This window comes from Gymnoscopelus braueri (assembly GCF_963280865.1).
Source record: "Gymnoscopelus braueri genome assembly, chromosome: 12".
NCBI classification, from domain to species: Eukaryota; Metazoa; Chordata; class Actinopteri; order Myctophiformes; family Myctophidae; genus Gymnoscopelus; species Gymnoscopelus braueri.
In genome coordinates this window covers 8204010-8226326 of record NC_137614.1, presented here as the reverse complement: position 1 = coordinate 8226326, position 22317 = coordinate 8204010, and the positions used below count along the sequence as shown (strand labels likewise).

Here is a 22317-nt window from a genome sequence, read left to right as displayed (position 1 = left end):
CCCACGGGACAGCCACAGTGAATCAAACATGGTCCACAGACCCTTTGTCGCCTTGGAGAAGGGCGCCACCACCTCCCATGGTGGACGCTGCTGGGCCTCCACCCACTGCAAGACAGGCTGTAGATCTGGATCGCTCTCTTGCTCGTGTCGCCATTCAGCATTTGTCACTGTCTGCAATTCCCTGCAGACGACCTCTTCGACCCGTCTGACGGCCGCGCACTCCTCCCCCTCCGCACGCCGTTCCAGCTCCCGCGCCTCTCTCCGCTCGCAGTAGCGGCATCCCTTCGCCGCACACGGCCGACGCGAGAGGGCGTCTGCGTTGGAGTGGCGAGCCCCGGGCCGGTGCTCAATCTTGAACTCGTACTCCTGTAGCTCCTCCAGCCACCTGGCGACCTGCCCCTCTGGCTCCCGGAAAGTCATTAACCACTGGAGGGCTGAGTGGTCAGTCCTTGTAACGAAGGGGAGGCCTGAAGTGTCTGATAGAAAGTACTACTGCCAGGAGCTCCCGGCGGGTGACACAGTAGTTCCGTTCAGCTTTATTAAGCTTCTGGCTGAAGTATGCCACCACTCTCTCTCCCTCCGGCCACGGCTGTGAGAGAACACCCCCCACCCCCACACCACTAGCGTCAGTGTCCAGTATGAAGGGCAGTGCGGGGTCGGGCGGGGCGAGGACCGGAGCCTTGCACAAGGCTTGCTTCAGTCCGAGAAATGCCTCCTGGCACGCCTCGGACCACACATAGTCTCTGTCTTTCTCTAACAGCCGGTATAGAGGCGACGCTATGGTGGCAAAACCTCGCACATGTCTCCTGTAGTACGAGGCCAGGCCGATGAAACTCTTCAACTGACCCTGATCACGGGGGGTGGGCCACTCCTCCACAGCCCGCACCTTCTCGTCCATGGGGCCGATACCCTCCGCGCCCAACTCGTGCCCCAAGAAAGTCACCTTCTTCCTCATGAAATGACACTTCTCCGGGTGCAATGTCAGACCTGCCTCCCTCACTCTCTCCAGAACTCGCCTCAGGGACCTCAGGGCTGCCTCGAAGGAGCGGCCATGCACCAGGATGTCGTCCAGGTATACCAGGCACTCCTGGCGAGGGATACCAGCCAGCACTTTGTCCATTAGCCGGGCGAAAGTAGCGGGGGCGTTACAAAGCCCGAAGCTGAGGACCTTGAACTGCCACAGACCCCGGCCAGTGCAGAAAGCCGGGATTCAGGAGAGATGGCCACCTGGTAGTAGCCGCTTTTAAGATCCAATGTGGTGAACCACGAGGACCCCGTGACCAAGTCCAAGGATTCGTCGATGCGAGGGAGGGGGTACGAGTCTTTCGTGGTCACGTCGTTCAGCCGTCTGTAGTCCACACAGAATCGCCAGTCTCCATTCTTCTTTGCCACCATGACCACAGGCGACGCCCAGGGGCTGTCGGACGGCTCAATGAAGTCTGCCTGCAGCAGGTCATCTAAGGCCTTGTCACAAGCCTGCTGACGAGCGAGAGGGACGCGGCGTGGGTGGCCCTTGATGGGGCGCTCATTTCCAGTGTCTATCACATGCTCTGCCATGTGAGTCCTCCCCACCTCACTCTCGCTCATTGCAAAACTGTCCTGGAACTCCACCAGCAGCTGTCTGAGCTGTTCTTGCTGTTGCTTCTCCAGGTCCCCGTACTCCTCTCTCCATAACCCTCCCCCCCGGGGCAGCTCTCCTCCACCGCCCCCCCCCCGTAACCGCAGGGAAGGGGCTGGAACTTGTATGCTGTCTAGACCGGTGGGGGGGGCAGGAGTGACAGGGGACAGGTGAGGGGACAGGAGCGTTGGGCTATCGGGCAGGGCTATAGCTGCTAACTGGCACCGGGGGTCCCCGGTGGCCATCGGCGTCTCCTCCCCTACCTGGGGAGACCACACCGGGCAAGGGGGGGAGCTGGGGGGCATGGGGGCGGGTGTAGGGGCAAACACAGGGGCCAGGGGGGACAGCTGTAGGCGGGGGGCGTTGGGCGGGGCCACGGGTGCTGCCGGGGGCTGACCCACCCCAGCAGCAAACATCACACTCTCCCCCCTTGCTGGGGGAGGGGGGGCAGGGTGGGAGGGGGGGTAACCTGGCCACATGAACGGGGGTGTAGGGACGGGGAAGGCAAGGGGAAGGTTCACCGGGGCAGCGAACCGTGGGATATGAGCAAAAGCACGGGGGTCGGGGTAGGGGAAGGAGCCGGGGAGGGCGGGGGCGGCGAGGGGCAGCTTCAGTGTCTGGACAGACCGGGCAGGGGGCAGAGGGCCGGTAGCTAGAGGGCCCATGGCAACTGTAGGACCCCCCGGAAAGTTAAGTGTACCCCTCCCCATGTCCAACAGGCACCCCGTGTCCTGGAGGAAGTCCAGCCCCAGGATGCAGCAGTCCTGCAAGTCCGCCACCCACACCAGATGGCGAAAGCGTTTGCCCCCCACACATAACCACAGCAGCCCCTTCCCCACCATGGGAGCCAGCTGGCCCGTGACCGTGCGGAGCTGCACCGCTGTAGGCTGCAGTGGTGTGCCGCTGGGCAGAACGTCCGGTCTCACCAGCGTCACCGATGACCCGGTGTCTACCAGGCCCACAGTAGGCACCCCCTGGACGGAGACAGCGACGTGGCAGGAGCCCCCACCACCGGAGCTCCCACGGACCCACCCCACCACGACAGGTGGAGTAGCGCTGTCATCTGCTTCAGGCTGATGAGGATGAGAATGCGGCATGGTGCTGTCATCTACTTCTGGCTGATGAAGATGAGAAGGCGGCATGGTGCTGTCATATACTTCTGGCTGATGAAGATGAGAAGGCGGCATGATGCTGTCATCTACTTCTGGCTGATGAGGATGAGAAGAAGGCATGATGCTGTCATCTACTTCAGGGGGGAATGGAGTCTCCCCCTCCCGGCTGTGCTGTCGGGCTCCCCCCGCTGGATGACGGGCCTGGACTGGCGACGTTGGGGCGGCGGTGAGAAGAGGGGTCCGCATATCCCCGTTTATGCGGACCCCGAGGGGTTTCCCTGAACCTGGCGAGCAGCAGGGCAGTTCCTGCGTATGTGCCCGGGCTGGCCGCACCCCCAGCAGACCTGCGGCCCGTATGGCTGTCCGCGTGGTCCCTGCAGAGTCACCGCCCTCAGTAGCTCGGTCATCTCTGTCGCCCACGCTGGCGCCTCCTCCCTGGCGGGGCATCCCGACGCCGACCTCACCGCATGGGGGCTCACCTCGTGTCCACCACTGGCAGCAGCGCTCCGCAGGCTCTCCCTCTCTGTAGCTGCCTCCAACGCCTCGAGCAGTGACTTCGGGTGCTGAAGCTGCACCTGCATGCGCAGGTCAGGGGGAGAGATGGCCCCGACAAACAGGTCAGTAGCCAGCTCATTCCGTGCCTCGGCAGGCATGTGACCGTATGCCCGCCGCACCTGGCTCTCAATGTCATTAGCAAGCCCTCGGAGCGACTCACCAGGCTTCCTGCACTTCCCTCTCAGCTCATTTTTCAGGAGCGCTGGCTGAGACCACGTTCCAAACCTCCTCTTAAGCGCCCCCACCAGGGCGTCGTAGCATCGTCGCTGCTCAGGGTCCAGCAACAGGAGGCATGAAAGAGCATCTCCCTCCAGACACAAAGCCAACTGCAGTGCTTTGTCCCTCACTGTCCACCTTCTAGCATCTGCTAACAGTTCGAATTGGGCATGGAATGCTTCCCAATCTGAGCTCCCAGTGTATTTGGGCGTCTTCACCGAGCCAGCAGACAGTGGCGCGTCTCCGTTGCCATGGTAACCGCTGGACGCGGTAAAATTGGCGGGAGACACGTCTCCCCTGCCGCCCCCCGCAGCGTGTCCTCCCCGGTGGTTATGGTTAATCATCCACGCTGGGGGGGCTTCCTCTAGCCGCGGCATGTCCATTCCTCCCGGTATCCCGTACGCAGCCTCGTCCCGTGGCTCCACTTTTATCTTCACCCCAACGGAGCTATCCATGCTAACCGGCTCGCCTAGCTAACTCACTGACTGAAGCTAACTAGCTAGCGCCCGACAAAACAGCGTCTCCTTACCGACAAAGTCTCTTTTTATTTTGTAGTTTTACTTCAGACACCAGTGTAACGATCCCAGGAAGTGGAGGCTGAGACGTAATCCACCGTTTAGGTTCCTTCTTTATTATATCTCTCATAGAGTACAACCAGGCTCAACGTAGCCACACACGTTAATCTCAAGAGGCAGAGAGACACACACAACAAGGTCATGTCACTTCCTGTACTAGTTCCTGTACAACCCTTAAAGTGCCATACACACACACAGAGTCCGCAGCTGGCCGCTACAATACATTAACCACTTTAGCCCTATACATAGGCTATTTGAAAATAGCCGATCTACAAGCTCACAATGCGCATTGCGATGCGTTGTGAGCTTGTCGATCAGCTATTTTCAAACATTTTAGTACTTTTACTTTAGGTACTTTAAGTATATTTTGATGCCAATACTTTAGTACTTTTACTTTGATTGAACTCAAGTAACATTTTGAGCACAGGCCTTTTACTTGTAACAGAGTATTTTTATATTGTGGTACTATTGCTACCACCGAGTGCTTCTTCCACCACTAAATTTGACCCACTGGTAGTCGACTATAGTCGAGGTTTACCTACTAATGATAAAGACACGCACCAGCTAGGTTGCCGTGACAACGGATATGCACAAAAGTAGCGAGGCTAGCTTAGCATTGTTAGCTTGTCGTCACGGGCGTCCTGGTTTAACTCCAACCTGGTGTTTGTAATCTCCATTTACAACCCCGTGCATCTACATAAATGTTCAGATTTCAAATATAAAGTGCTTACCTCATGGCCACGGATGTTACAATTCACTTCGGGTGGGTCTAAGTACCCGTATATTCCGTTTTGTTCAATTCAAAGCATTTTAATCCGATCGGCGGCCATTTTCTCATAGAGTTATAATGTATCAGAGTGCAATACACGCCCAAACCGATACGTTGAAAAAAAACGACAATGGCCACCGATTAAAATGCTTTTTATTGAACAATACGGAAGATACGGGTACTTATGAGGGCCCGTACATAATTATAACACCTGTGGCCATGAGATAAGCACTTTATATTTGAAATCTGAACGTTTATGTAGATGTACAGGGTTGTACATCTACTGGGCGCAGTAGATGTACTACTTAGATGTGCGCATGGTCTCTCCGCGGCCTCCTGAAGTCCACGATCAGTTCTTTGGTCTTGTCGACGTTAAGAGAGAGGTTGTTCTCCCGGCACCAGCGCGCCAGTGAGTTGATCTCCTCTCTATAGTCAGACTCGTCGTTGTTGACGATTCGGCCTATCACTGTCGTGTCGTCCGCGTACTTTATGATGGTGTTGGAGACATGTGTGGCTATGCAGTCATACATGTACAGGGAGTAGAGGAGAGGGCTCAGCACGCATCCCTGGGGTGCTCCGGTGTTGAGGGTCAGGGGGTCGGATGTGATGCTGCCCATTCTCACCACCTGATGTCGGTTGGACAAGAAGTCCTGTATCCAGTCGCACATGCTTGGGTGTAGCCCTAGGTCTCTGAGCTTTTTGTCAAGTATTGCTGGGACAATGGTGTTGAATGCTGAGCTGTAGTCCACGAACAGCATACGTACATATTTGTCCTTCAGCAGCTTGTTGTCCATGTGCGAGAGGACGGTGTGGAGAGCCATGGCAATAGCGTCGTCGGTGGATCTGTTTTTGCGGTATGCATACTGCCACGGATCCAGCGAGGCAGGTAGCGTGGAGCTGATGTATTCCCTCACCAGTTTCTCGAAGCACTTGCTGACGATCGGGGTGAGAGCGACAGGTCTCCAGTCGTTCAGGCATGTCACTTTGGCCTTTTTGGGAATGGGCACAATGGTTGACATTTTGAACCCTGCAGGGACCACAGCCTGGGAGAGGGAGAGGTTAAAGATGTCAGCGAAGACACCCGCCAGCTGGTCTGCACATGCCTTAAGGACCCGGCCTGGAATCCCATCAGGTCCGGCTGCCTTGTGGATGTTGACCCGTGCGAAGGCTGTACGCACTTCTCTCTCCGAGATGGTTAGAGGGTTCTCCTCTGCTGGTGCTGCTGATGGCCCCGCTTGGCTGCCGCGGTTGGGGCTGATCTCAAACCGGCCGTAGAAAGTGTTCAGTTCGTTGGGGAGGGAGGCAGGCGGGTTCACCTCGCTTCTGGTTCTTGTTTTGCAGTCTGTCAAGGTGTGTACCGCCTGCCATGTGCTCCTGATGTCGCCATTGCTGAGTTTGTCTTGCATCTTCGTAGGCGTAGTGGATGGCGTAGTGGTCAGAGCTTCCTAGCGGTGGGCGGCGGAGAGCTTTGTATCCATCCTTGAAGGACGTGTAGCAGTGGTCAAAAATATTGTCACCACGGGTGCTGCAGGCGACATGCTGGTGGAATTTGGGAAAGACCTTTTTTAAGTCTGTCCGGTTGAAGTCGCCTAGGCAGATGACTGCGCAGTCCGGGTGGCGATTTTCTTGTGCACTGATCGCCTGGTGTAATTCCCTCATAGCTGTGTCCTTATTAGCTCCAGGATGAATGTAAACAACGGCTACAATCACAATGCTGAAGTCGCGTGGTAGGTAGAAAGGACGGCAGGCTATGATTAAAAGTTCAAGGTCTGGTGAGCAGTGACTATCTAGGATTTTAACATCTTTGCACCAGTTGTTGTTGATCAAGGCACAAACTCCCCCCCACGTTGCTTACCGCTTAGTACAGTGTCTCTGTCTTTCCTATACACGGTGAAACCAGGGGGAGTGATGGAAGAATCAGATGCTAACTCCGTTAGCCACGTCTCTGTTAGCACAACAATGGACGTGCTCCTCGTCTCGGCGTTGTATTTAACGTGCGCCAGTAAGTCGTCCATAGTGGGTGATGTTTCAACCAGTGTTTTAATCAAACTACTAAGATAATAACGCCAGTCCATCAACATAATTAAAGGTATTGGCTGCATTATGCATTATGATCAGATCAGTCAATCAAATTGGATATTAAAGAAAGGAGGCCCATGTGTATTTTGGCAGATCTGGTGCAGGAGCTGGACAATGAAAACGAAAAAGGCAGTAAGCTAATCAAATTAAAAAAGATTGTAATTTCCTCTTGCAATGAACAGCCAACTAATTTCCAAATGGACTGCGGGTCATGTAAAAAAAACTAATACAATTACTAGATCATGCCATGCCATAGAATGACAAAAGAACAATCTGACAAAGTGTAAAAATATATCAAATCAATCTTTATTTTTATTTAATCCTTGCTGTAATCCTTGCTGTTTCCTGCTCCTCCTTCTTCCTCATCTAGGAAGGGGGGCTGGGTCTGGGAGTTGGGGGAAAGATTTAACTGGTCAGTGAAACAGTAAATCCAGGACCACGATTGGCCGCTCCTCAAGCAGTGAATGCAGGACAGTGATTGGTCGCCCAAGCAGTGAATGGAGGACCGCGATTGGCCGCCCAAGCAGAGAATTAAGGACCACAAGCATTGAAAGTATGACCGTGATTGGCCGCCCAGAAGAGACAAAGAAGTAACTGCAGGCGCCACCGTGCCCCCAGCTAGATTACTATCTCTAGTCTGGGACCTGGCTAAGATATGTATGCACTTCATTTAGGAGAGAATATCTCAACTGTTCTTGGCTAATATGACCCCAAGGAACAACTTAGGAACTGTGACTGATTCTCTATCCGGGGCGAAATACCCGAAAATGACCACGGCCTTTTAAAAATGACCACATCCTGTGTGCTACTTCCAACATAGCTATATTTTCTAAACCGTTTGTGCTACAGATATCCTGAGGTGCTCAAAATGTTCAGAAAACCCATGTCTAGAGGTATATTTAAATGTTTAACATTTCTAATTTGATTTTTTTATGAGAAAACGGCCAAAAATTGCTTTAAAAGTCTATACAGCATGTATTTATAAACTTAAACTTTACAGACAGAATAAATGTATATGGCATTTATGTCATGTAGTATACATGAGCTGACAATTTGGATTTGTTTCTAAAGAAAGTGAGAATTTGATTAAGATACATTATCAATTATCAATTGAATGTTTGTTAACTTGAAATGCAAAATACAAAGCAAAAGTTGTTACTTTAGTTGGCATAAGTATCTAAGCAGCTTAAATAATTTATTTCAAAATGGAAGATAAACAGCCAAAAATACAACTATGACGACTACATTAATAGTGTTTATGTCACATCTATTTATTTATAGGATTTTTACAATAATCACCTCCTTTGCATTTGCAGTACATACTACAAGGCATCCCAGCTACCCGACATGGACACCCATTCTTACGTGCACACTTGCCACATGTGCAGGGATCTGGCAGGTCTTCGGGTTTTGAGGTTTCTATATCAGGGACTATTACGGTCTCCCTTCTCACAAACCTGTAAGACTCTGCATTAAGAATAATGGTGGCATCTCTAAATGGGGCTTGGACCCACAGCTGTTGCTGGTAAAATGCCCGCTTGATATGTTTCTTTGCATTATTGTGAACAATACGTGTATTTTCTTCTGTTTAACTGTAGTTTTAGCCGCACCACAAATGATACAGACATTTGTAGTTACACTGGACTTCTTCTTCCTCTTGCTGCGTCGCTCAGATGTAGCATGAATAGGCAACTGCTGCTGAGATGGTTCTGCCTGTTCTAATGGTTTGGTTATGCTGTCAGTCTTTTTCATATCCTTTTGAAATATTCTATAGCAAGATGAGCTGTGGTATTTCATGATACTCTGCTCTTGCTCTGTGAGTTGAAGAACCCTAGCAGCTCGAGAGTCTTCACACTCTGCTTGTTTTAGCAAGTGAAAGTATAACATGTCTGCCAATTTCACCACTACAGAGGTACCCGGATGTTTTCTTCTTCTGGCATAGGATGCACTCGCTGAGATTGATTGGTTTAGGAGTAGCACAAGGAGCATTGAGAGGTACCTCATCCTGAAAAGACAGAATTATTCAACTATTAGACTGCTGGACAGATTTAAGACTGTTTGCTCTACATGTCTACCAACAAAAAGCTCACAAGTAGCAAGCAAGAATTGTCATATTGTATGACATTGAAGTTGCAGTAGATGGTATAAAAAGAAAGAAAGAAAGTTTGTCTTACCATGTCTCTTGCTGGACTTCAGTAAGATGGTGTGCCACTCAATTGTTTGTTCTCTCACTCCCTCCAGGTATTACCTGGTGCTCTCAATTAAATTGATTGGTACTCACTCACTTAAAGTACTCAGATAATATAAGCCTGTAAACATTAAGTTAATACATATGGCAGTTGCTCTATGTAGATAGTTTCATGTAATAAGTGTTTTTGGCCATTTTCTCATAAAATATCAAATTATCCATTTTACGCCTTTCTATGTCCCTCTAGACATGGATATTCTGAACATTTTGAGCACCTCTGGTAATCTGTAGCTCAAACGGTTTAGAAGATACAGCTATGTTGGAAGTAGCACACAGGATGTGGTCATTTTTAAAAGGGCGTGGTCATTTTCGGGTATTTCGCCCCGGATAGAGAATTAGTCACAGTTCCTAAATTGTTCCTTGGGGTCATATTAGCCAAGAACAGTTGAGATAATCTCTCCTAAATTAAGTGCATACATATCTTAGCCAGGTCCTAGACTACTCTATGCATTTGATGTATTACCTCGTATTTACCTTTTACTGTAAATCACTCTGGATTAAGAGCGTCTGATAAATGCCTACATTGTTTATTTGGTCTTGTTTCTAAAGTGTAGTTGTTTATTTGGTCTTGTTTCTAAAGTGTAGTTGTTTATTTGGGCTTGTTTCTAAAGTGTAGTTGTTTATTTGGTCTTGTTTCTAAAGTGTAGTTGTTTATTTGGGCTTGTTTCTAAAGTGTAGTTGTTTATTTGGGTTTGTTTCTGAAGTGCAGTTGTTTATTTGGGCTTGTTTCTAAAGTGTAGTGTTTATTTGGGCTTGTTTCTAAAGTGTAGTTGTTTAGTTGGTCTTGTTTCTAAAGTGTGGTTGTTTATTTAGGTTTGTTTCTAAAGTGACTTTGTTTATTTGGGTTTGTTTCTAAAGTGTAGTTGTTTATTTGAGTTTGTTTCTAAAGTGTAGTTGTTTATTTGAGTTTGTTTCTAAAGTGTAGTTGTTTATTTGGGTTTGTTTCTAAAGAGTAGTTGTTTATTTGGGCTTGTTTCTAACGTGTAGGTGTTTATTTTGGCTTGTTTCTAAAGTGTAGTTGTTTATTTGGGCTTGTTTCTAAAGTGTAGTTGTTTATTTGGGCTTGTTTCTAAAGTGTAGTTGTTTATTTGGGCTTGTTTCTAAAGTGTAGTTGTTTATTTGGGCTTGTTTCTAAAGTGTAGTTGTTTATTTGGGCTTGTTTCTAAAATGTAGTTGTTTATTTGTTTATTTTCTTTTGGGCTTCCTAATGTTGTTTAAACCAGTGGTTCTGAAGGACCCCCAATTTAACAGGCTCATGTATTTGGTTGTAGACCCTCATCTGAAAATATTTTGTTTCAGGGACCCCCATACAGGATTTGTATTGTTAAAATGTTGCAAAAAATATTACAATTATTAAAAAAAAAATAAAGGTTTTCTTTCTTATCTACAAAATAAATCGGCTATTTTCAAATAGTAACATGGGCAACTTTATTTCTTGGAACACTGGGCACCTCGGGGCCGAGTGTTCCGGAACAGTGGGCACCTTTTGGTGAGAACAGTGGACACCAGAAGGACCAAGTAATTTGGAACACTGGGCACCTCTTTGAGTCATAGTGGGGCATATTAAATCAATATTCCATCAGAATCTTTCACTTGGTGATACAAGCACCAAATTTGGCACAAATGATGTCCAGGATATACTATTTAAGAAAAGTACGTTATCCAGCTGAAACTCCAAGATGGCCGCCAGTTTTCAAGATGGCCGCCTCATCAAATGCAAAATAGATGTTTTTGAAGTAGAACTTGAATGAACAGAAATGTATTAATGATCCAAAAATCTAAATGAATGTATTCTGACTGGAAGAACTCAATAGTGTCAATTGAATTCCAATATGGCCGCCAGTTTTCAAGATTCAAGATTTTATTACGTGACTCAAAATGAGCATTTTCGGAAGCTGTCTGATCACAGACATTGCATTAAGTTGAAGGGAAACATCCATGATCATTCATTGAAATGCTGTGGTCAAGCTCTATTGGTTTGTCATTTTTTATAAAAGTGATGTCAAAGCACAACCAGGGCACACTGGTGTGAGACTCAGCATGGGGTTCAGTGTCGGCTTGTAGTGTACTAGCTGTAGTTGTAGTTTACTAACTGTTGTAGTGGTGTACTCACTGTAGTTTGTACTGTAGTATACTTTAGTGTCCCAAATGCTAATAAGCCCCTGTATATATTTCAACTACAAGTTTAGTTCATTGTAGTATTGTAGTTAGCTAGCCGCACCTGAATTGACAGGATGTGCCAGCACGGGAGAGCCGAGCCAAGGGTAACGGGGCTTCAGTTACCTGGATGGCAGATGGCCTCTTTCAAACAAACTCATCAGCCTTGAAGGCTTAAGTCCTTGCAACCACGAAGAAGCTGACTCCAGCATCTTCACACATGCTCTCCATGCAGCCAAGCAACAAATGAAGTCTGTGTTGATTAAGGCACACAGATATTCTTGTTGTTGCAGTCAGTGCAGGCTTAGAAATGATTTGGGTATAATTTGGCCAGGGTCAGTCCATTAGGTGATTGCCAATTCATGATATGGTAGTAATTGTTGGCCCAGAGAAATCCAGTGGCATGCTGTCCTTCCACGCCAGTGGAAAGACAGTTGTGTCAGCTTTTCATGGTAAAGGCAAGAAAACTGCATGTTAGGCAACAGTGTGCAAAATGCAAACTGAAAGCCCTGCCAACTGTGGCTGGCAAAAAGATGGAGAGGTCTGGCAAGTGCTCTGGACAATCCTTCCACCTATTGTTCAGACTTGTGAGCAGTTGACAAAATGTGTCTAAAAGACTGAATCCCGAGGACGATGCAAATGCTATCACTTCATGCTTAAGTGTACACAGTTGTGTGCCTGCAAATGTGAGGACTAAAAGAAGAACCAAACTGTTACGGTTTGGTTCCATATGACCAAGGTGCAGCACAGTCCAGTCCAGTCCAGTACAGCATAATACAGTACAGTCCAGTACAGTAATACAGTCCAATACAGTCCAATACAGTACAGTCCAGTATAATACAGTCCAGTCCAGTCCAGTCCAGTCCAGTACAGTGCCGTACAGTGCCATACAGCACAGTGCAATACAGTACAGTACAGCGCCGTACAGTGCCATACAACACAGTGCAGTACAGTATAATACAGTGCCGTACAGTGCCTACAGTGCCGTACAGTACATAGTGCAGTACAGCACAGCACAGCATAGCACAGCACAGCACAGCACAGCACAGCACAGCACAGCACACCATTTGTATCATCATAATATCCAATAATTTAGATGTTCTAAATGCAGAATTGGATATCTCATACTCAAAAACGTACATTTCGATGTATAGACCATCAAAATAGGATTATTCAATCAAAATATAGTTCAAACACTGTTTAAAACCACTTCGAATGGCGGCCATCTTGAAACATGCGGCCATTTTGTTTTATTCAAGTGGACAACGTACTTTTCTGAGAGAGTAGGTTCTGAAGCACTTGTGTGCCAAATTTGGTGCTTGTATCACCAAGTGAAAGATCGTTTCAGCAATGTGCTCCACTACACAATATCCTCACAACACAACCAGAGAGGTGGCCCTTTTCGGTACCCAACAATTTAGGTACAGCTCTCGGCCAAAACAGTGGGCCAATTCTCTCCCAACTTGCTACAAAAATCGCCCATGGCTTTTCTGACAATAACATCTACTTTATTTTCCACCTTCACATGTGTCTCCACTTCTAATAATCATAAAGTCTTTGCAATATTTCAGCTCGCACTTTACTTCCGGGATGTGTGCAAAGTAAAAATGATCACTAACTTTGAAAGCCAATCATGTGCGACAAACAAGCGTTGCCACATCCGTGAAACGGGCGAGCAACAAGCGCTGGCGTGGTCTATGAAAACAGAGAGAGACACGGAGAGACAGCACAAGGAACCACTGGCGACACGGCCAGAGAGAGAGACAGAGAGAGAGAGACAGAGAGACAGAGAGAGAGAGAGAGAGAGAGACACGTTGCCTTGCCAGTGTGTGTGTGTGTGTGTGTGTGTGTGTGTGTGTGTGTGTGTGTGTGTGTGTGTGTGTTAGACCGTAGGTGCCGCAATTTTACAGCCCGAGCCCGTCCGAAGCCCGAGACCTCTTTATTTATTTATTATTATTAATTCATAATTTTCGAGCGTGAACTGGTGCGCGCCGCGCATCGCAGCCAGCGCAGCAGCCGGCTGCACTCTCACGCTCTGATAAACAAACCCACAATCACAAGAAGTCAAGACAGCAGCATCTTGATCCTCACCCAGCCAGCAACAAAAACAAAAAAAGATTATGGCCTACCTTTCTTTGAGGTAAACTGTGAAGAATAATATTGCAAAATTGGTTCCAATCCAGTGCGTAACACACAAACAAAAACTCCTCATTTTGAGTCACGAGCGCCGCGAAGAAAAAGTGTAGGCTTCTAACGCGTGTGCGCGACATGCGTGTATGTTGTTGTCACGTGACTACTACTAGCAGCGTGCCTGCCTGCAGGCTGCTAGTGCTACTGCACAACCATGAACTATACCGGGGTTTCGCGAGATGCGGATTATGTTACCAGAGTGAAATAATCTGCGCAAAATGTTCGGTGAGCCCGAGCCCGGCCCTAGAACCATAGCCTCGCGTAGCCAGACTATATTATATATTTTTTCCCAAGGGGCGGGATCAAAACAATGGCCCTCGACGCAATTGGTTAGACCTACAACCAACTACCAATTACAGTCTCCCATATTCGAATACTGGGCCCTGATTGGTCACCCACGTCTTCTGGAGTAGGAAATGGATTCTCTATGGAGCGGTGCCAGACCCAAATCGCAGAGTGCAATTCTTTTTTGCACTCGCAGATTCGTCTGGTCACCCGTCCCTTAAAATACGGAATCGTCCCGTAATTGGAAACTAAAAGACGCGTCCCGTATTGAACTGATACGAGACGCACTTTGTCCTGTATTTTAAGGTCGGGGAATCAATTTGAATGACAGGGCGACGATGTGCTGTCCTGTCTCTTTGCTGCGTTACTGGGAGAATGGGAGCTCAGTGAGTCAGTGTTGCCAAGTATAGTGAGAGAAATGAGCCAGCCGACCTACAAAAACAAGCCAAATTTTGTCCAAAAGTTGCGGGAAATAAACAGACTTGGCAACGCTGGCTATGATTCCATTGTCTGGGAGTGTGCTCAGCAGCTCATTGGCTCATTACTCATAACACGACCAATGAGAGTTAGTGCTTTCACGTGGCTAAGATAAGTTCTGTGCGGCTGTGCCTTGGCTTGACAGCGTCAGTGATGTTTGGAGATGTTTACAAAGCAAACTGTAAACTTTGTAAAGTATGTCGGCGTATGTTTTCTGTGGTGCATGGTGGACTGGCTGACATCAGACAGACAGCATGCCTCAGGAGAACAACATTCCAAAAATATAAGAACCCAAAGGACCCAAGCACAAGTGTCACAGTTCTTCATGAATGAAACATCTCCTGAGATCGATTCGGTATGGGATATTACATGTCAGTATTTCTATTACCTGCCCTGGCAGGCTACATATTGGCTGCTGATGTGGGCATATAGTCTAGGCTATTTCAGTAGACTAATATGGTTGATTGTTTATTAAAGGGATTGTAGGCGATTCAGAGATAAACAAAGGAAAAAAATCCAGCAGTTCGTTTCCCCGACCACCAGGGGGTGACGCACGGAGGACTTCCATAGAGTAAGCAGACTTCTAAACGGGCCATGCCGAATATAGGTTACTTTTTTCGGATACAATTCGCGGAACTGCCCGCCCCTGCCGGTTCTCTAAATTTTTATTTTTAAATAGGCTCTTTCATGACAAATTGACCACATATATGAAGTTAAACAACTAAATTCTATCCAAACGCTTTTTGAAAAGTAAATTATGTGCCTAAAAAAATAAGTTTGAGAGCATTTTAAAACCGAAAGTAAAAAGTTCACACGGACACGGACGCGCACGGATGCGCACATGCGTGCGTGAATTTACGCACCGGATACCCGGATGTGTAACCTAAATAGTAGGGAAAATACGGATTTCAGAAAGAGGAGTGTTTTTCAATGCAGGAAAACACCCCAGCATCATTATATAGTGGCTGATAGAGGGGAAAAAATGCAGAAAATATATATAGAGGTATTTTTCAAATATAGGCTTAATGTTGCCTACTATACCTTTAATGTTGAGTTTTTAAAGTCTAATAAATAAACATGTATTTAATATATATTAATCAATATAATTAAATAGTGTGCCCATTTAAAGAACAACTCTTATGTTGTTGTTATGCTCATCATCTGGAAAACGGAATTCTTCATAATGGATTATTATAACAGCTAATACATACATAAATAATATAATTCATAAATACATAAATGCATTTAAATACTTAAATACTTAAACACAAATACATAAATAATATAATTCATAAATACATAAATAAATACTTAAACAGAAATAAATAAATAGTGTTCAGACAACAATATAAAGATTTATATGTATTTTAGGGGTTTGGGGGGCTGTTTTTTTTAAAATATAAATTTCATAGATTTCTATGCATTTCAGGAGTTTTGGGGGCTGGCTCCCCCAAAATAATTAAATAACATAACCCTAACCTAACCCTAACCCTAACCCTAAAACCGGAATAAAGTAACAAAAAACAAACAAAAAATTTCAAAATCCGCCCAAAATCCAAAAAATCCGAAGCGCATGTGTCCCGTATTTCCATTTCTGAAAGGTGGCAGCCCTACCTAGGCCCGATGTTCAAATACAGAAACGGCCCTAGCCCCAGCGGGCCTGCAGGGCTATAGTGTTTGTGTGTGTGTGTGTGTGTGTGTGTGTGTGTGTGTGTGTGTGTGTGTGAGTGTGTGTGTGTGTGTGTGTGTGTGTGTGTGTGTGTGTGTGTGTGTGTGTGTGTGTGTGTGTGTGTGTGTGTGTGTGTGTGTGTGTGTGTGTGTGTGTGTGTGTGTGTGTGCAGACGGCAGACGGCTTTACTTTACATGACTCATGTGAGCTTGAAGACTGGCCACATAACTCATCATAGAGCAGTGTGATTATGATTGTTAATCATCAGAGTGTTAGGTCCAGCAGAGAGTCTTTGTCTGGGATTTGTGTCTGAGATCAACTGCCATCTGTGGCTCCAAATAACTTTATTGACATTGTCAACCAGTACTGTATGAGTCCTATCCAAGAGGGAAATAGCAAGAGTCGCATTCTCCGGTTTACTTCCCGTTTCTGCGTGACATAGGTTTAGGAGACAGGAAGCAAGTTGGAGTCTATTGATTCCAATGGGAGAGTGAACGTGAACACAGCTCCTGAACCATTCTTTAGCTCCATGGTTACAGAACTAAATATTGGACCCAATCGTCACAAGACACACAATATGTACACGATTTTCATACTAAAATAGCTTTTTTTAGAGACACAAATGAGGGGAAAATCAACTTTGTTATCGACTTTTCTCTATCCCAGGCAGCAACACACTATCACGAGATTTGGGAAGATATCTGAAGAGTCCATCTGCAGTCTGATGGACGAGACATAGAGGGCTCTGTCCCTTATTTTTAACTCTATGCTCTGTACCCATAAGATGTTCTAAAAACGGATTTAACTGAGATTATATATGAATATAGTACGTGAAATCATTATGGACATATTAAAGATTAAATAAAATGTGTGTTCCAATGGTCAATAGGCTAATATAATTTTCCATTATTAACTGTCTTGGTTGATGGGGTATGATTTGGGAATCATGACATTTTGCTAAACATAATATGGTCTATAGTGGTAAAATAAGGGCCTTTTATTTATAAGTTATATATATATATATATATATATATAAACCGTAATATATATATATATATATATATATATATATATAAACCGTAATATATATATATATATATAAACCGTAATATATATATATATATATATATATATATATATATATATATATATATATATATATAAGGTTAAGGTTAACATTGAGCAGAAACAGGAGCACATCTAGCATAAGACTGAATAATACATGTGTGTTTGTGGGGGGAATTTCATAGGTTGCCAATAACAGTGCACTTTCAAACATGTAAAGCATTTATTTTCTTTAATGAAGAAAATACACAAATACACATCCACATGATGTTGTCAGCCAGGGAGAGGGGAGGGGGAGGGTGGTGGGATGGTCGGTGGAGAAGCAAACCACGCCTACTTAGGAGACCATTTCAATAGGATTTGTGTACTACAAAGTAATAATATATTAACACACTGTATTTGTAAGGCTATAAAAATACAATAAATATATTACAAACAACTGTTGTTAATAAAGATAACAGTGGGCATTACAAAACAGGAAAAACTGACAAATAAGTAAGTATCTTGACAGCATTAGTATCTTGACAGCATTACAACATCAAACACACTCAGTAGCTTATGATTGATGATGATGAGGTTTCACATTATTATCTGTCAAATACCAGAGATCATTTGTTTTAACTTTTCATTTAATGCCAGCGTTCTGAACTTGTTTGAAGTGTGGCTCCCTTTACAGATAATAATGAAGTGTTTTACCTGTGCAGAGGTTTATGACTTTATGTGAAATAAAGGATTCTGAACAATTTACAATTCATACATTTGGCAGACACTTGTCCAGAGTGACTTACACGATCAGAGTAAAACAACATGAATTCTAGTCAAACAACAAGGCAGGAGGTCGAGTAAATAAAGTTTTATGAAAACATTTAAGTGTTACAAAGTAACTAGGGTAGCAGGTAAACATTAAACCATCTGTCTAAATAACATACTAACATCGTCACCTTGCTAAACTAATGGCCTAAGTCATTTTTTGAGGAAAATGATATTTTTGCCTAAGTCAGCTCCTCATGACACTGGCCACCTCTGGTAAAATCGCCCATCTCCTAATTTAAAAGGATCATGCTGTTCACTCCCGTTTTAGTATAATGGCCTAACTCCCTAGTGTGACTTAGGCCAAATTATTTACTGATTTAGGCCATTTTTTATTTTATAGTCAGATTTAATCCTATTTAAACCTATGTAAATCTCTTATGTTACATAACTGACAGACAGTGTTATTTCTATTTAAATAGTCATAATTTGTTATAAACATTTTGGGTGAAATGATTAAGAAATATCATATAGTTTTGTTTTGGATCAGTTTTTTATTTTTCCTGAAAAACGTAAAAAAAATTACATAGGCCATTAGTTTAGCAAGGCGACAACATTATAGTATGTTAATATGTGGACAAGTTAACAGTATACTGTACATCTAAAAGATAAAGACCACAACACTAAAGACATTGTGTTTTGTTTTCAAGGACAACAGGTGATCAGTTCCTCTCAGCCCGTTCTGGCCAAAGTGGGAGATGATGTGATCTTTCCTTGCCACATTAAACCTCCTGTCAGCGCTGTCAAGATGACAGTGGAGTGGTCCAGACCTGACCTGAAGAAACCGAATACCGTGCATCTCCTCCAAGATGGATATTACAATACTGACATTCTGAACCCCTTGTACAAAGACAGGACATCCCTGTTTGCTGAGAATTTGTCTGATGGTAACATCTCACTGAAACTGTCCAGGGTGAAGCTCTCAGACGAGGGGACCTACAAGTGTTTTGTTCCAAGCCTGTACGGCAGCAGTTTGATCCAGCTCCTTGTTGGTACGATTAATTAGTTTAACCTTGGATGAGAATATGAAAAGGAAGAGATGAACACGACAAAATAGTTTTTTGAACAAGACTTCTCAGATTTTGCACCTTAACTGTTGAACTGTTACAATGCCTTCGCCCAGTTTTCAATCTGGAACCATAGACGGATGGACAGGTCTATAGATAGATGGGTGGATAAATAAAGCCGGTTGATAGATGGACAGATAGAGAAGATAGACAGACAGACAGACATATGTGACTGGCTACAATGCTTTGTGCCGCAAGGTGGCATTTTTCTTTTTTTATAGAATGTATTATTTTACAGAACATAAGCTTTCATATGATGTATCATTCATTGATATTGGAAAATATTTGAAGAAGATGTGACCATTTGAATCTTGTTGAACCTTAAACCCAGAAATGGGTGTGACAATGGAGGGACAATAGGTACTCAACTCCACCCCTAATCACTCCCCCCACCCCTAACCACCCCCCTACAGGAGTGACAGCTAACACTAGGTTAGCTGTCAACACTAGAAACACACTTGACAAGACAGACCTGCTTTTAAATTTCAAAATGTACAGTGAAACAGTACAATTGTATGTATCTTTATGTGGCAGCTGGACATAAACCAGGACAAAATTCCCAAAGGGAAGAATAAAGTAACCTAGAACTCTGACATTTTAAGCCAGTAGATCATCTAGAGAAAAAAATATAATCATAAGAATAAAAAAGAGGAGAATTGAACTAGTTTGTTTATTTGCACATACTTGATAACATCCTCATTTGCCATGTTGGCCAAATCAAATTTACATAGTGTGACAAATAACGCCATAGTGAGTGTTACATTAAGAAAAAAAGAAAACTGTATTTCATCATACTACAATTTCTGTAATAAAGTATGAAAACATATGATCATAGACCTATACAATATTGCACTTTCCACGGGACTAAGGATAATACAGAATATACAGTTTAATATTGCTCCTTCCCTGGTTATTGTGGTAAAGAGTCAAATAGCAGTCAATATACTGTACTGTATGTTTAGGGGGCAAGTGGGAAGAGAGATCAAACAAGATCAGTCAGCTGTCCACTCTATGAAATATTTAGTGCCAGGGACCCCCATACAGGATCTGTGTTGTAAAAAATAGGACTTGTTAAATAATCATCATCATAATAGATTTAATAACATATTTATTTGAAAATAGTAGATCTACAAGCTCACAATGCATGCTTGTAGATCGGCAATTTTCAAATATTTGTATAAGATGTACTGTATATAGGGTTAAATGCTTAGAAAACTGAATAGCCTAAAGACCAGTGTGGTCTAGGGCTTTCACTAGTTGACTAATAATAAATGCGCTGTATTTCACACCAAGCGAAACTTCAACCTGGTGTTTGCACTTTCTCCATTTACAGCCCGTACATCTACATAAACGTTCAGATTTGAAATATAAAGTGCTTACCCCATGGCCACAGATGTTTCAATTCACTTCGGGCGGGTATAAGTACCCATATCTTCAGCATTGTTCAATAAAAAGCATTTTAATCCGATCGGCGGCCATTTTCTCATAGAGTTATAATGTATCAGGATGCAATACACCAACCAAACGATACAGTCGCGTAGTTGAAAGCAAATGGATAAAATGGACACTGATCGGATTAAAATGCTTTTTATTGAACAACACGGAAGATACGGGTACTTATGGTCCCGTACATAATTGTAACATCCGTGGCCATGGGTTAAGCACTTTATATTTGAAATCCTAACGTTTATGTAGATGTACGGGCTGTAAATGAAGAAAGTGCAAACACCAGGTTGCAGTTCAGCCAAAACGCTCGTCACGACGACCTAACAAGCTATCTAGCCTAGCCACACAAACACTCCACGTTGTTTTGTCCACATCTTCAGTGGAATACTTCCATACAAACGAACGTCGAACGGCCTGTTTAGCTTTTCATGTATTGTACATACCAAAAGAACATTTATTAACCACGCTATGGTGCTGTAATGACTTAATGATTCTGCAACGTAATATATGCTTCTGCATTTTCTTCTTCGATGGTGTAAACAATGACAGTGTTGCCAGATTTAGGTCTATTTAGCCGATTTAAATAGCTGATCTACAAGCTCACAACAAATAAAAAGCAGCTACCAATATTTACAAGCAACTTTACAGAAAACGAGGTCGCTTATAATAAGCACACATGGCAACACTAGTCGCAGCGGCGAAACAAGCATTTATTTGCATTTTTTTCAGACAAACAAACACGTCTACACTAGTGCGTGTGTCCTCTACATAGTCAATCTATATACCATTTTAAAGGTACAGGCCTTGTGATTAAAATTATGCAAACCATTCCAAGATAGCATCTGACGCTAAAATCAACGCCAAAGTCCGACATGTTACACAAAAAAAATGTCATGAAAATAGCAGATCTACAAGCTCACAACGCGTCACACTGCGACGCCTTGTGAGCTTGTAGGTCGGCTATTTTGGATTTCTGCACAGTGTAACACTACTCTCCTGTTTAAAAATGAATTAATAAACAAGGATACTGTAGCAACATTAATGAAACGCTTACTTATGGGCGGTACTATGGTGGGTGAAACTGGAGAACAATGTCTAGCCAGGCCAATCGAAACCTCTATGCAAATGCTGGACATGAATGTTCAACCCCCAAAATACACACAGAAACTCTCTTACAAACAGAGCCATGTTCACAATCTAATTGTAACCATTTAATAACTATAAAACGGCTTTCTGATGGAATACAAACCTTCTTCAACATTCGAACCGTGTTAATATGAAGAAAAAAAACGAAAAACACAACAAACAAAAAAATCGAACTTAATTTGATATTTTCTACTGTTTCTCAACTGGCGACATGTAGCACTTTTCACCAGCAGTAGTCCCATATAGATAGACATACAGATAGACAGATAGACAGATAGATAATCATGTTTATGTGTTTTTTATAGGGTCAGTGTCTCAGCCAGTGATCTCTTCAAATGAACCTAAAGATGGTGGCTTGTCGTTGACCTGTGATTCTGGGTGCTGGTATCCTGAACCTGAGATGTCTTGGCTGGACGGTGATGAAAACAACATCCCTGCTGAACCCTCAGTGACACACAGATATTCTCAGTCCTGTTATGATGTCCAGAGGAATGTGACAGTGACACTACCAGGTCATGTGACCTGTCGTGTTCGCCTGCTACACATCAACCACACTGTTGACACACAACGTCACATCTCAGGTAATCAATGTTTACATCACTCTTTTTTTTTTTTTGGGGCTTTTCTGCAGGGAACAAGTCTGCAGAGTGACACACAGCAAAGGCTCGGGAATGGAAATACTATAGAACTAGAAAAAGTGCTCCTCGGAGCACAGGTCTCCGCCAGGTCAGGTAGGTTATTGTGGCCTCCTGGTGGCGCTATTATAGGCCAATGTTTAAAGGGTGCCATTTGTTCTTAGGCCTTGCACGGTAGAGATGCGCGGATCACGGTTT

At 44.5% G+C, this 22317-nt stretch overlaps 1 protein-coding gene across 1 annotated transcript in view; it reads left to right on the top strand.

The window, feature by feature from the left end:
• LOC308097456 (butyrophilin subfamily 3 member A2-like) overlaps positions 1-22135 on the top strand; it is a gene marked incomplete at its 3' end in the record, with an annotated part of 39060 nt that extends 16925 nt beyond the window's left edge. The window contains exons 2-4 of the mRNA XM_080445215.1: positions 18476-18817; positions 21790-22065; positions 22116-22135. Of these exons, the coding sequence (XP_080301341.1) occupies positions 18476-18817; positions 21790-22065; positions 22116-22135 (638 nt within the window). The remainder of the gene's footprint in view (positions 1-18475; positions 18818-21789; positions 22066-22115) is intronic.
• Positions 22136-22317: the final 182 nt, after the last annotated feature.